Genomic DNA, 12,912 nt, shown 5'->3' with positions numbered 1-12,912 from the left:
CCTAGACGGCCACTTTCCTGTGCCTAGTGCGGAGGTCGTGGACGAGGTCCACGATGTCTGCACTGGACCAGGCGGGTGCCCGCCTCTTGCGGTCCTGGGCAAGCTGCCGGGAGCCGCCAGCCTGGTCCCGGGAAGAGGGGGAGGGCTGGGGGGCATCGGGTGGCTGGCTTGAGCCGTGCCAGGTGCAGGGTCTGCTGGCTGGGTGCTGGCAGGCTTGCACCTGGCACGGGCACCGTAGCCAGCCCGTGCCCCTTTAAGGGGTCCAGGGCTGGGAGGGGAGCAATAGAGTTTCCCTGGTGTTGGCCAGAGTGGCCACCAGGGAAAGCTGGGGAGGGCTAGCCTCCCACTAGTTTGAATGAAGGGGCTACACACCCCTTAATTCGAACTAGTAAGTTCGAACTAGGCTTAGTCCTCGTGGAATGAGGTTTACCTAGTTCGAACTATGCGCTCCGCTAGTTCGAATTAAGTTCGAACTAGCGGAGCGCTAGTGTAGCGCCTATCAAAGTTAATTCGAACTAACGTCCATTAGTTCGAATTAACTTTGTAGTGTAGACATATCCTCAGTGTTTAACATCTCTTTACTGTGAAAATTGGCTGTTAATTCCTACTTCTGTTTTCTATTTTTTAACCAGTCACTATTTCATGAGAGGACCTTCATTCTTATCCCATGACTGTTCTTTATTATAGCTTGAACCAGTTCTCCTGGTACTGAAGTTAGATTTCCTGGCCTGTAATTGTCAAGATTGCCTCTGAAGCCTTTTTTTTAAAAAATAGGTGCTACATTAGTTATCCTCAGTCACCTGATACATAGGCTGATTTAAGCAATAAGATACATGCCATAGTTTGTAGCTCTGCAATTGGGTAATACCACCTGGTTCTGGTGATTTACTTCTGTTACATTTATTGGTTTATTTCAAAACCTCACCTGCTGGCACCTCTGTCTGGGGAAGGTTCCTTTGCTTTGTCACTTGAAAAAAACAACTCAAGTATGGGAATCCCCTTTCTTCAGTGAGGATCAATGCAGTGAATTAATTTAGCTTCTCCACAACAATCTTTTCTTCCTTGAATGTGCTTTCATCCAGAGGCCCCACGGATTGTTTTGATTCTAATGTACTTTAAAAAATTCCTTTTGGTTTTTCTATCTTTTGCTAGTTGTTCTTCAGGGTTTTTTTTTTTTTTTTTTTTTTGCCTACTTAATTATACTTTCATCAGTGGCTAATAGTCAGAATGGGTAGGAGTGGTGTTCCTGCCCTCTGTTTGTCAGGGGCTGGAGATGACAGAAGAGGGGTCACATGGGGATTATCTGGTCTGTTCACTCCCTCTGAGACACCTGGCATTGGCCACTGTTGGCAAACAGGATACTGGGCTTGATGGACCTTTGGTCTCACTCAGTATGGCCATTCTTATGTTCTTATACATTTGACTTGCCAACGTTTGTGTTCCTTTCTGTTTTCCTCAGTAGAATTTCACATCCAGTTTTTTAAATGTGTCTTTTGTCTCCAACGGTCTCTCTTACTCTGTGGTTCAGTGGTAGGCAACCTGAGGCCCAAGGGCTGCATGCTGCCCATTGGGATTGTGACATTTTGTTCGCTGTTGCCCACACACACAGGGTTGCCAGATTCTGCTGGCTTTCGTCCATGTAGTTTTTTTCCTACTGCTGTGTCTAAAGTAGCACACACACAAAGCAGGAACACATGAAGCGAGGTGTGTGCTGATTGCACACAACATTGACTGTGAGAGCCATTCACTCCCTCTACAGCCGATCAAAGCACTGCTTAGTTTCAGTCAGTACACCTTGCAAATCCCAGGCAAGGGTAATTAGCAAAACTGCCCTATTCCAGAAGCCCATTTTGGTTATGATAATCTTGTGTCTCACTGAGTTGGAGGGCCACTCATGCAAACTACTCGCTAATATAGGTTGCCTATCACTGCTGTGATTTAATGATGGTGTCGTTTTTGGTGAGATCCTCTTACTATTTTTTGTATTTGGGGTATACACATAGTTTGAGCCTCTCTTGTGGTGTTTTAAAAAAATTCCTATGCAGCTTGCAGGCATTTTACTCTTGCAATTGTTCCTTTTAATTTCCGTTTGACTACACTCATTTTTTGTGGTTCTCCTTTTTGAAGTTAAAAGCTACTGTGGTGGGTTTCTTTAGTATTTTCCCTACTCGTAGAATATTTATTTTAGCTACATTAGGGTCACTATTAGTGTGCAGATCAGCTATATTCACCTCTTGGACCAGATTCTGTGTGCTATTTAGACCTAAATCAAGAATTGCTTCTCTCATTGTGGGTTCCAGGACAAGATGCTTCATGAAGTAGTCATTAATGGTATCCTCCATAGTACATCATCTGTCTAGTTGTCTTGGGAAGTCTGCAACCTTTGCGTCTGTCAGGTTTCACCAAACAATTCTCCTCCTCAGCATAGACCCAACTGTCTATATTTCTAGTAATCAGATCCCCCATTACGGTTATCTGTGTCTTCCTGATAACAGAGATCTCTGCTCCTGAGAAGAATCATCATCTTGAGGGGGGCTCTCAACTATAGAATTGTTTCCCTTCACTCCAGCTTATCTTTTCCTTCCAGGTCTTTCATCCTCTTCAGCAGCACTGAGGCTTCAGATGGGGTGGAATGGGACTGTTCTGCTGTGTACTTAAAAGTCTCATCTATGAACCTCTGTCTCCCTTAGCTCTTCTAGTTCAGCCAGTCTGAGCTCAACCTCTTGTAACTTGGTCTGTGAGGGTCATGAGCCGCTTGCACCAAATGCACACACGTGCCATGCCCACCAGCAGGCCCACTGTTGGAGGGGAAAAGGAAGCAATTGGCCAGGAGTCCAGGCGGTTTAAAAGGGTCCAGAGATCGCTGACCACTGTTTCCAGCAGGGCTAAGGCCAGTTTCCTGCCTTCCCTCATTCTGCACTCCCAGAAATAGTCAGCAGTCCCTGCAGCCCTGAAGGTGAAAGAGTGTCTCTGTGCACTGCCCCTGCCCCAAGCACTGACTCTGTAGCTCCCATTGGCTGAGAACAGCCAATGGGAGCTGCAGGGGTGGTGCCTGTAGGCAGCAGGCATGCAGAGACCCTCTGACCCTCTGCCGAAGAGCAGCTGCCAAAGGGATGTGCAGTGATCACCTTTGGGCGCCACCCAAGGTAAGTGCTGCCCCTCCCACCCTGTCCTGAACTCCAGTCCCCTGCCCGATCCCTGAGCCCCCCTAGTCTCAAACCATCTCCCCAAAGCCTGCACCCCAAATGCTTCTCAGAGCCTGTATCCCCTCCCACACCCAACCCTCCTGTCCTAACCTGAGCCCACTTCCCCTCCCATACTCAGACTCCCTCCCACAGCCTACAACCAAACCCCTCCCACATCCAAACCCTCTCCCCAGCACTCCACATCTCCTCCTAACCTCCTGCACCAAAACTTTCTCCCAGAGCCAGCATCTCCTCTTGCACTCAAAGTCCCACTCAGAGCCAGATGGTGGTCCACATGGTGGTCCACAGCAATGTGGGTATTGACTGTTCTGCCTTAGGACCCAGAATTGGTGTCAGCTGGCCTGCCCACAAGGCAGATAATCCGCACATGCTACATGCAGTGCAATAACCTCGGTAGCCCCCACTCTGCTGCTGGACGTATCCCTGCATTCTTTTTACTCTTGTAGGAGTGTTTGTTCTTTGTGTGGGAGGGGAGGAGACTGGCTTAAGTTTAAAGAATGTTTATTAGATGTATCTGGCTCTTATGCTTCTTCACTAAACTCCCTCTTTTAGCTGCTCCTGTTCAGTAGCTCCTCTGGTTGTCTCCATTTTTCAGCTTTCCTAGGCCACATGACCTGAGGAAGAAAAATCTAACACTTTTAGAATTAAAATCTTGACAGCCAAAGCTGATATGTGACCTCCCACAGCATGAAAGACATTGGATTTTTTATGATGAATAGAGCCCTAAAATATTAGCTTATATTTTACACACATTTCTAATACACCAAGAAGAGAGTTTGCTGACAGACAAGGCCTGATTCTGATCTAACACTCACCAACTTTACAGTGTCGTAACTTTAGATTCTTCAGTGGAGTTATTCCCTTTTTACTGTGAGTGTAAGATCAGAATCAAGCCTGTGACCTACAAGATTTTTTCTTCAAGTGATTGAACGTGCCCATCCCTATGTAGATTTTTGTTTTCTCCACCCTTTGTTGTCTCTTACACTTCATGGAGGTTTAAATGGCCAAGTAGTGCTGTTCCTACCAATACGCAAAACACACAGCTGTGTTGGGACCCGCAACATTTGGGGCACCAAATTGCCCCAAATTTCATGGTGCCCTATGCAGCTGGGTGCTGCTTGCAAACTCTGGCATCTTCCAGCACCATCCCTCAGCTGACCTCTACATCAGCTCTGCATTGGCTATTGCAGCCAGCCTCCACCCTTGCTGCCTCTCCCCCCACCGCACAGGCTCAGAAGGAGCAGAGGGCGACCGTACAGCCAGCCGCTGGAGAAAAGTGGCAGTTTCTCTTGAAAGTGCCATTTCTATCCAGCTGGCTGCGCGAATACGTTCTGCTCCTCTGGCCTGTGCTTGCGCCACTTGCTGCCACCTATGCCTTCTGCCACCTCCCTTGAAGCTGTCAGGTGAGCCTCCCATCATGCTTTTCTCCTGCTTAGGATTGCCAACTCCCCCAACTGGATGGACCGGATGTCATATGTGGCAGTGGCATCTGACCAGCCCGATCTAATTGGCAACCCTACTTCTGCATTTGCAGTGAGGTGGGGAGAGCAGAGGTGCCAGTACTGGGCTCCATAGGGCACCGGTATTTGTAGGCCCTATGGCCAAGCTATCCCAGACCATCCTCAATTACTTCCTATCAACTGCCTCTAGTCACAACTTCTCCTTCACCCAAACTCTCTCTCAGACCCCACATCCTCTTCTGCATCCCCGTCCCCTATCCAGAGCTCCCTCCTACATCCAATGTCCATCCCAGACCCCAGACACCCTCTATAGAAAAGTGCAGCCCTTGATCACTTACCAAAATCTTGGGATGCGCCTCCCCCCATCAAAAATTATGGCCCCTCCCCTGCATTAGGGGAATAATCTTATTGGTGCTGAATGACAATGACTGCCATGCTTTATGTAAAGAAGCAGAAAGGAACCCAGTCCTCACTCTGTCAGAAGCAACCCTACTTTGGGACTTCTGCCTCAGCAACTCTGTACTTCTGAAAATGGCCCACCTAAGCAAGTTGTTTACCAATCACCACACATGGTCCTTTCGCCCAGACATAGCATTTGCCAGTTCTGGGGTACATCCCAAGACATGAAAAGGATGTTTCTGTTTTAGAGTCCTGTTCCTGTAAGAATTTAGTCTTATCAGGCTCCCCACTTTGAGCCTCTTGAAGCTTGCTGTCAGTTCCACTTTTCAGTGACAGTAGCATTTTTAACAACCATTGTATTGGCCAGGAGAGTAGTGAAATTGAGGATATTAGTATCACATCCTCTATAGGTTTTCTAAGTAGATAAAGTCTATCTTCGTCCCCCATCTAAGATTCCTCACAAAAATGGCCTTCTCTTTTTATATCAATTAAGTTATCTACTTAAAAACCTTCTTCCCAAAACCTAATGGTAGTAAGGGAAAAGAGTCATTGCTCACTCTGGATATTAGAAGAGTGTGTTTTATCTGGAGAGGACTAAGCCTTTCAGATCATCACATCAATTGTTTACCAGATTTGCAGACAGAAGGAAGGGCTATCTAATTTCCATACAGACGATTTCAGCATAGATAGCCAGTTGTGTTTGTGTTACCAGTTGGCTAATGCAGAGCAACTGATAGAATTTTGGGTCACTCAACTAGATCCCGAGTAGCTCGTGCAGCACTTCTGGTTCATGTACCAATATTAGACATTTACAGAGAGGCAACATGTTCATCATGTCACATGTTTTTTTTATGCTATATAATCTCTCCACAATCTAGAAATGATGCTGCATTTGAACAAATGGTCCTTTAGATCATGGTCCAGCCTCTAATTAGAACTGCTTGAGAGTCACCCACAGGGGATTGAACATGTGAAGTCACTCAAAGAACAAAAACGGTTAAACTTTTCTGTAACTTCAACATGTGTTGTACATAGCCCTCAACGACTTGCCTCTCCTTCCCCTCTCTATCAGAGATGTTCTGGTGGGAAAGAACTAAGTAGGGTCTGGACCGGCTCAACCCTTTAAGCTTGCATGAGGTGCATGAGATAACAAAGAGTGCTCAAGCCACCCCAACAGGTACTGCTCAGGGGCAAAACCTCTATCAGCTGGGCACTGGAGCACACAAATACTCCAGGGGAATGGACACATGAACCACATCTCAAAGAACAACAGTTACAGAAAGGTTAAAAACTGTTTTTTTTCCCTGAAAGGATATGAGGAGACACATCCTCTTATGTTATCCTCTCAATGTCCGTGTGCATGACAAACGGTTAGTAGTTTACGTTTGTCCTTGATTTCAGAATAGATTGATAATAAAGCACCTCCTTATGCCAAAGTGGCACAGTTTACCAGTTAATATTCACTCACATAGTCTCAGCAAAAGCCTTCAGTTCTCACAGAACAGAAATTTTTCCTGGCTATGTTTTATATATGCTGCCAAAATTGTTTTCTATGTCTTGAATGACATCAGGATCTTTTTGCTGAGATTGTCAAACTCACTGAAAGAAGGTACATCCATCCACGAGCTACTTAGAATGATGCCACATTCATTTATCAGGATGTTTATTTAGTCCTCCCATGGGAGCCAGATTTTAAAAGTGATAGAGAAAAAAATAAAATCTTCTGTATGTGCCAAAGATCTATTGGTAGCTTACGGTAAATGCTTCGTGATTATAGATAATACTTCATCTGGATAACTTACAGTAATTAATTTTTATGTTTGGGGTTTAACCAAACAGCCGGTGAGAGTGGGCAGCTCAGGATGTTTGGTAACACTATATCTAGAGTCCTCTTTCTTTGGGTGGCAAGTTTGAAATCCAGTGCAACTTGGTAGTTATCAAAACTTGATGCCACCTAATGACTTCTGTCCTGTGTCCTCCTTCTGCAGTTGACAGAAATTGGCTGTAATCAGCAGTGGCCAACACTTAATGGATGCAGAAACTGAACTATTCTGCCATCCTTAATAATGATTCTTTGAGTGTATGTCCCTGTGCCTGCTCTACCATATGATTCATATACACTTGTACACTCTCAACCAGAGACTGTAAAGCAGTGGTTTCCAAACTTTTTATGCCCAAGATCACTGTAGACTTCAGGGGTATGAATACCATTGGGGACACTTCCTCTACCCCTTTGTCCTCAGTGGGCTTGCTAGAACCCTTGGGGGCACTTCAATGAATAGTTTTTACAGGATACCACTAGAAATAAATCCCAACACCAACTGGTATGTCATCATTATGCCCAGTGGGCAGCAGGAGAAGCACAAGAGAAGAAAAAGCTATATACAGTGAGGGAAGCTTCCCTCCACGCTCCCAACAGCCAAGTTTCCTTGAGGCAGTAATTCCACCAATGCCGTCTCCTGATGAGTTTAGAGCAGTGGTCCCCAATCTTTGGAGGTTGCCGGGCGCCAGGGGGCGTGGCCACCTCCAAGAGCTGCGTGCCCGGGACTGGTGTTCCCCCCCACAAGTGTCACGCGCCCAGGACCGGCGCCCCCCTCTCCAAGCACCGCACACCCGGAGCCGGAGCTCCCTCCCAAGTGCCACGCGCCCGGCGCCGCACGCCCAGAGCGCGGGCAGCCAATTCGCGGCGCTCCCAGGGCCGGCGCTCACCGTGCGCCATGCGCCCGGGGCCGGCTCTGGCACCATGCGTGCGCCACGTGCCCAGGGCCAGGCCAGCGCCGAGCACTTGGCGGGTGCACACGAATGCCCCCGCGGGCGCCATGGCATCCAAGGGCACCGTGTTGGGGACCACTCGGTTAGAGTCTTCCAGAACCTAATCTCTAGGGGTATGTCTATACTACAGCGCTAATTCGAACTAACTTAGTTCGAATTACTTCGAATTAGCTTAGTTCGAATTAACTAACGCATCCAGACTAAAAAACTAGTTCGAATTCGCGTTTTGCTAATTCGAACTAGCATGTCCACATTAAGTGGACCCTGAACCGGGGTTAAGGATGGCCGGAAGCAGTGCTGGCAGGGCATCAGATGAGGACTTAGAGCGTGGAGCTGCTGCCTTAGGCTAGCCAAGGGCTGTGCTTAAAGGGACCTGACCCCCACCCTGGACAGACAGTTCTCAGGGGTGCCCCGCTTGCAAAGCAGTCCTGGCTTGGAGTGCCCTGAGTGCCCACACTAGGCACATCACAGCACTCGGCCATCAGACCGGCTGCACTTGCCGCAGGCTGCCATCTGGGAAGAGGGGGCAAGTGGGGGGCTGCAGGAGAGCTTCCACCCCGAGAAGCCTGCAGAGCCAGCCCAGTCCTCCCCATCGGGGGCTCGTACCCCATTCCTCCCTCACCTCCTTCCACTTAACCTTCCCTAGCCCCCCTTCCTGATGTACAAAATAAAGAAAATGTGTGGTCAAAAATAGAATCTCTCTTTATTGAAGAAAACTCGGGGAGACTGGGAAAAGGAGGTGGGAGAGGGGAAGAAAGAGGCTGGGACAGGGGAGGACAACTAAAATGATCAGAGGTTTGGAACAGGTCCCATATGAAGAGAGGCTAAAGAGACTGGGACTTTTCAGTTTAGAAAAGAGGAGACTGAGGGGGGATATGATAGAGGTCTATAAAAGCATGAGTGGGGTGGAGAGGGTGCATAAAGAAAAATTCTCCATTAGTTCCCATAATAGAAGGACTAGAGGACACCAAAGGAAAGGAATGGGTAGCAGGCTTCAAACTAGTAACAGAAAGTTGTTCTTCACAAAGCAAAGAGTCAACCTGTGGAACTCCTTGCTGCAGGAGGCTGTGAAGGCTAGAACTAGAACAGAGTTTAAAGAGAAGTGAGATCAAGTCATGGAGGTTGGGTCCATGGAGTGGTATTAGCCAAGGGGTAGGAGTGGTGTCCCTGCCCAAAGTTTGTGGACGGCTGGAGAGGGATGGCATGAGACAAATGGCTTGGTCACTGTCTTCGGTCCATCCCCTCCAGGGTTCCTAGGGTTGGCCGCTGTTGGCAGACAGGCTACTGGGCTAGATGGACCTTTGTTCTGACCCAGTACGGACATTGTAAGTTCAGGGCTCAGGGTAGGGGGTCTCAGTGGACCCCCTTGATTTTCATGCACACCTGCTCCTGGGTGGCCAGGCTGGCAGCTCTCCTGCCCTAGCCGGCCACTTTCCTGTGCCTAGTGCGGAGGTTGTGGACGAGGTCCACGATGTCCGCACTAGACCAGGCGGGTGCCCGCCTCTTGCGGTCCCAGGCAAGCTCCCGGGAGCCGCCAGCCTGGTCCCGGGAAGAGGGGGAGGGCTGGAGGGCATCGGGTGGCTGGCTCGAGCTGTGCCAGGTGCAGGGTCTGCTAGCTGGGTGCTGGCAGGCTTGCACCTGGCACGGGCACCGTAGCCAGCCCGTGCCCCTTTAAGAGGTCCGGGGCCGGGAGGGAGGCATACGAGTTTCCAGAGTGGCCACCAGGGAAAGCTGGGGAGGGCTAGCCTCCCACTAGTTCGAATTAAGGGGCTACACACCCCTTAATTCGAACTAATAAGTTCGAACTAGGCTTAGTCCTCGTAGAATGAGGTTTACCTAGTTCGAACTAAACGCTCCGCTAGTTCGAATTAAGTTCCAACTAGCGGAGCGCTAGTGTAGCGCCTATCAAAGTTAATTCAAACTAACGTTTGTTAGTTCGAATTAACTTTGTAGTGTAGAATTAACTTTGTAGTGTAGGAGAGGTTCAAGAGTCTCAACATTCCCTGGTGGGCATTTTAAATATTACTCCCCAGGGAAATATCACTCTGCCAATCAATGAGGCTCTGCCACTGATCCAGCCAACTACAAGAGGTCTTATTTATAAAAAAAAACAAAAACAAAACATTATATTCCAGCCAAATGCATGCGATTGTCTCTCCCACCCCTAATTCCATGTTGGTGGACACAATTAATATATGAAACTGTCAAGCTCGCTCCAAATCCTTCAGCGTCCAAATGATTGCATACCCTGGGCAGGAAAACTACTTGTGGGGGGAACTCTTCAGTTTTGAGTAGCAAACCACCAGCACTTGATTGCAATGTATGATTTTAACATTTACTGTAAATTAATTTCACTCCACAAGATGAAGAGGATTAATTTCAGACCCTTATTTCTGAGAATCATTTCTGAGTTGATTATGAAATTCTCTGTGAAAGCTGCTTTCAATGCCACTAAAATTGCTTCTAAATTCTTGGCTACTGCTATGGTTATACAAAGAGCGTCCTAGCTCTAGTTGTCTTTACTCCTGAGAGAAGAGTGGAATATTGTTGACTACCACCCTTTTGAAGGGCCTAACGTTTTCAGCATGGACACAGACTTTTTTCTCTATGGCCTTGAAGATTCAGGGGCAATGTTACATTTTCTCCACAAAGCAGGATATTACAGCTATAGAACAACTTCCTGGTCTACTTTTGAGGGCAGTGTACTTGAAGCAGGGCTAGCATACTTAAAGGGGCAATGCCTTGTATGTCTCTCTCTCTCTCTCTTTGGGTGTGTCTAGACTACAGAGTTTTGTCGACAAAAGTCCACTTTTGTCGACAAAATTATACCTGCGTCTACACTACCGCTGAGTTCTGTCGACAGAACGTCAACAGAACTCAGCAGTTTTGTCGACGCTGGTAAACCTCATTTTACGAGGCATAATGCCTTCTGTCGACAGAGTTTCTGTCGACAGAAGGTGTTATTGCATGTAAACTGTCCTTTGCGTCTACACTACCATGTCGACAAAGCAGCTTGCTTTGTCGACAGAACTCAATGTAGTGTAGACGCTCTTTGTCGACAGAAGTTTTGTCGATAGTGTCTGTCGACAAAACTTCTGTCGACAAAAGCCTGTAGTCTAGACGTACCCTTTGTGTATTTCTGATACACACACCACCAACCTCTTTGGTACTGGGCTGCTGTGTATGTACTATCCAGAGGAGAGAATGGTGCAATCCAGCGGGATACTGTGGGTTCATCATCAAGTTCAGTTTCTGCAGTGAAGTATTTGTAGCCATTGCTGTACATCTGTTGTTTTTCCTCACTTCTACCTCTGTCATGCCGCCTCTAGAGCAGTGATGGGGAACCTATGGCCCAGAAGCCAGATCTGGTCCCTGACTTGCCTGGATCTGGCACCTGAGGTGTAGGGTTCCTCCCCCTCTCCCCCCGGCATTGGGAAGCTGGCACTGGTGCTAATGTCCTGCATCCCTTCTCTCCCCTCCCCCCCATGGACCCACTCTACATGGGGTTGAAGCACCAACACCTTACTCCTGCCCAACTCCCACGTCCCCACTCTGCTCCTGCACCCAACCTCCTGCCTAGGCCTCCCATCCTGAGCCTTCTTCTGCACCCTCCCATACCCCACACTCCAAGCATGCTTGCTGGCAGCCCCCATACACTGAATCCCTCACTTTTGCCCAGAGCATGGAGGGGGGGGGCACAAAATCTACTAGATTAGGCCCCCTAGGCTTTGATGTGTGAAGGGAATGTGGGAAGTGCCTTTCAGTTGAGGGCCATGATTTTTTCTGTGGGTTAGTGGCCCCCAAACCCAAAAAATGTGTGTGAGGCTACAGTAACAACATGTTAACCCTTGAAGGTTCAGCAGAATGATAGTTAATCATTTTGTAGCAAAACTTATATTCTGTAGGTATATACTGCCTTTTGTCTGCTGAAAAAAAATTCCTTGGAAACTAACCTCCCGATTTACATTAATTCTTAATGGGGAAATTGGATTTGCTTAACATTTTGTTTTGCTTAAAGTAGCATTTTTCAGGAACATAACTGCAATGTTAAGCAAGGAGTTACTGTATACGAATAGCTAAAAATTCATAACATCTGCATCCCAGTGCAATACACAATATAAGCAAAAGATCCTACAACTTGTGTTCCAGCTTTGCCTCTCCTTACCATCATAAACAGCTCTGATTTTACATACTAATTGAGCATACCAACACGGCCTCTATTCTGAAAATTCTGCTTCTTTTCAGATGAATGCTGAAAGCTATCATATAGGTACATATGTTAAATGTGTTTTTATATCTTTTCCTAGCCAAGAAGTATAAAAAGGTTACTGGCAAAGAAATCTACTCAGATACATTAGAAAGCACTCCCATGCTGGAAAAAGAGAAGTTTCCACAGGATTATTTCCCTGAGGTATGTACAGTTCAGTGGAGCATTCCTAAGTATAAGGGTCCAGTTCTAGTTTCTCTTGCATTGTTGACTTCATTGGTGTTACTCCTGATTTTAAAGTGGTGTGAACTCAGTCAGCAACAAGTGGTAAGCTTCTAGTTTTTTGTGTCCATTTCATAGATCCTCTAATACAGGCAGTCCCCGACTTACGTGGATCCGACTTATGTCGGATCCCTACATACGAATGGGGCTTTTCTCGCCACCCGCATCCTCTGCGGCGAGAAAAGCCGCTCCGCGTCTCCCTGGTCTGCTGGGGAGGGGGGCAGCTAGTGCGCTCCCCCCCTCCCCCAGCAAACGAGGGTTTTCTCGCCGACACCTGGGGTAGAGCAGCTGGGGTGCTGCCGGGTTGGTCCCGCAGCGCCGCTCCTCAGCGCTACTGGACTAACCCGGCAGCACCCCAGCTGCTCTACCCCAGGTGTTCCCAAGTCAGCCGCTGCTGAAACTGATCAGCCGCTGATCAGTTTCAGCAGCGGCTGACTTGGGAACACCTGGGGTAGAGCAGCTGGGGTGCTGCTGGGTTGGTCCCCGCAGCGACAAGGTGTGGCACTGTGGGGACCTACCCGGCAGCGCCCCAGCTGCTCTGTCCCAGGCATCCAGATTCAGCCGCTGTTGAAACTGATCAGCGGCT

At 47.9% G+C, this 12,912-nt stretch overlaps 1 protein-coding gene across 2 annotated transcripts in view; it reads left to right on the top strand.

Moving 5' to 3' along the window:
* The window catches only part of INPP5A (inositol polyphosphate-5-phosphatase A), a 431,202-nt gene that overhangs the window by 258,309 nt on the left and 159,981 nt on the right, over positions 1 to 12,912 (top strand). For both annotated transcript variants that reach the window (XM_075935228.2, XM_075935231.2), the window contains exon 6: positions 12,145 to 12,248. In XM_075935228.2, the coding sequence (XP_075791343.2) occupies positions 12,145 to 12,248 (104 nt within the window). The remainder of the gene's footprint in view (positions 1 to 12,144; positions 12,249 to 12,912) is intronic.

This window comes from Pelodiscus sinensis, chromosome 8 (genome assembly GCF_052426305.1).
Source record: "Pelodiscus sinensis isolate ZL-2025 chromosome 8, ASM5242630v1, whole genome shotgun sequence".
In the NCBI taxonomy this organism is placed as follows: Eukaryota; Metazoa; Chordata; order Testudines; family Trionychidae; genus Pelodiscus; species Pelodiscus sinensis.
Note: the sequence above shows the minus strand (reverse complement) of the source record. Positions and strands in the feature narration are given on the sequence as shown.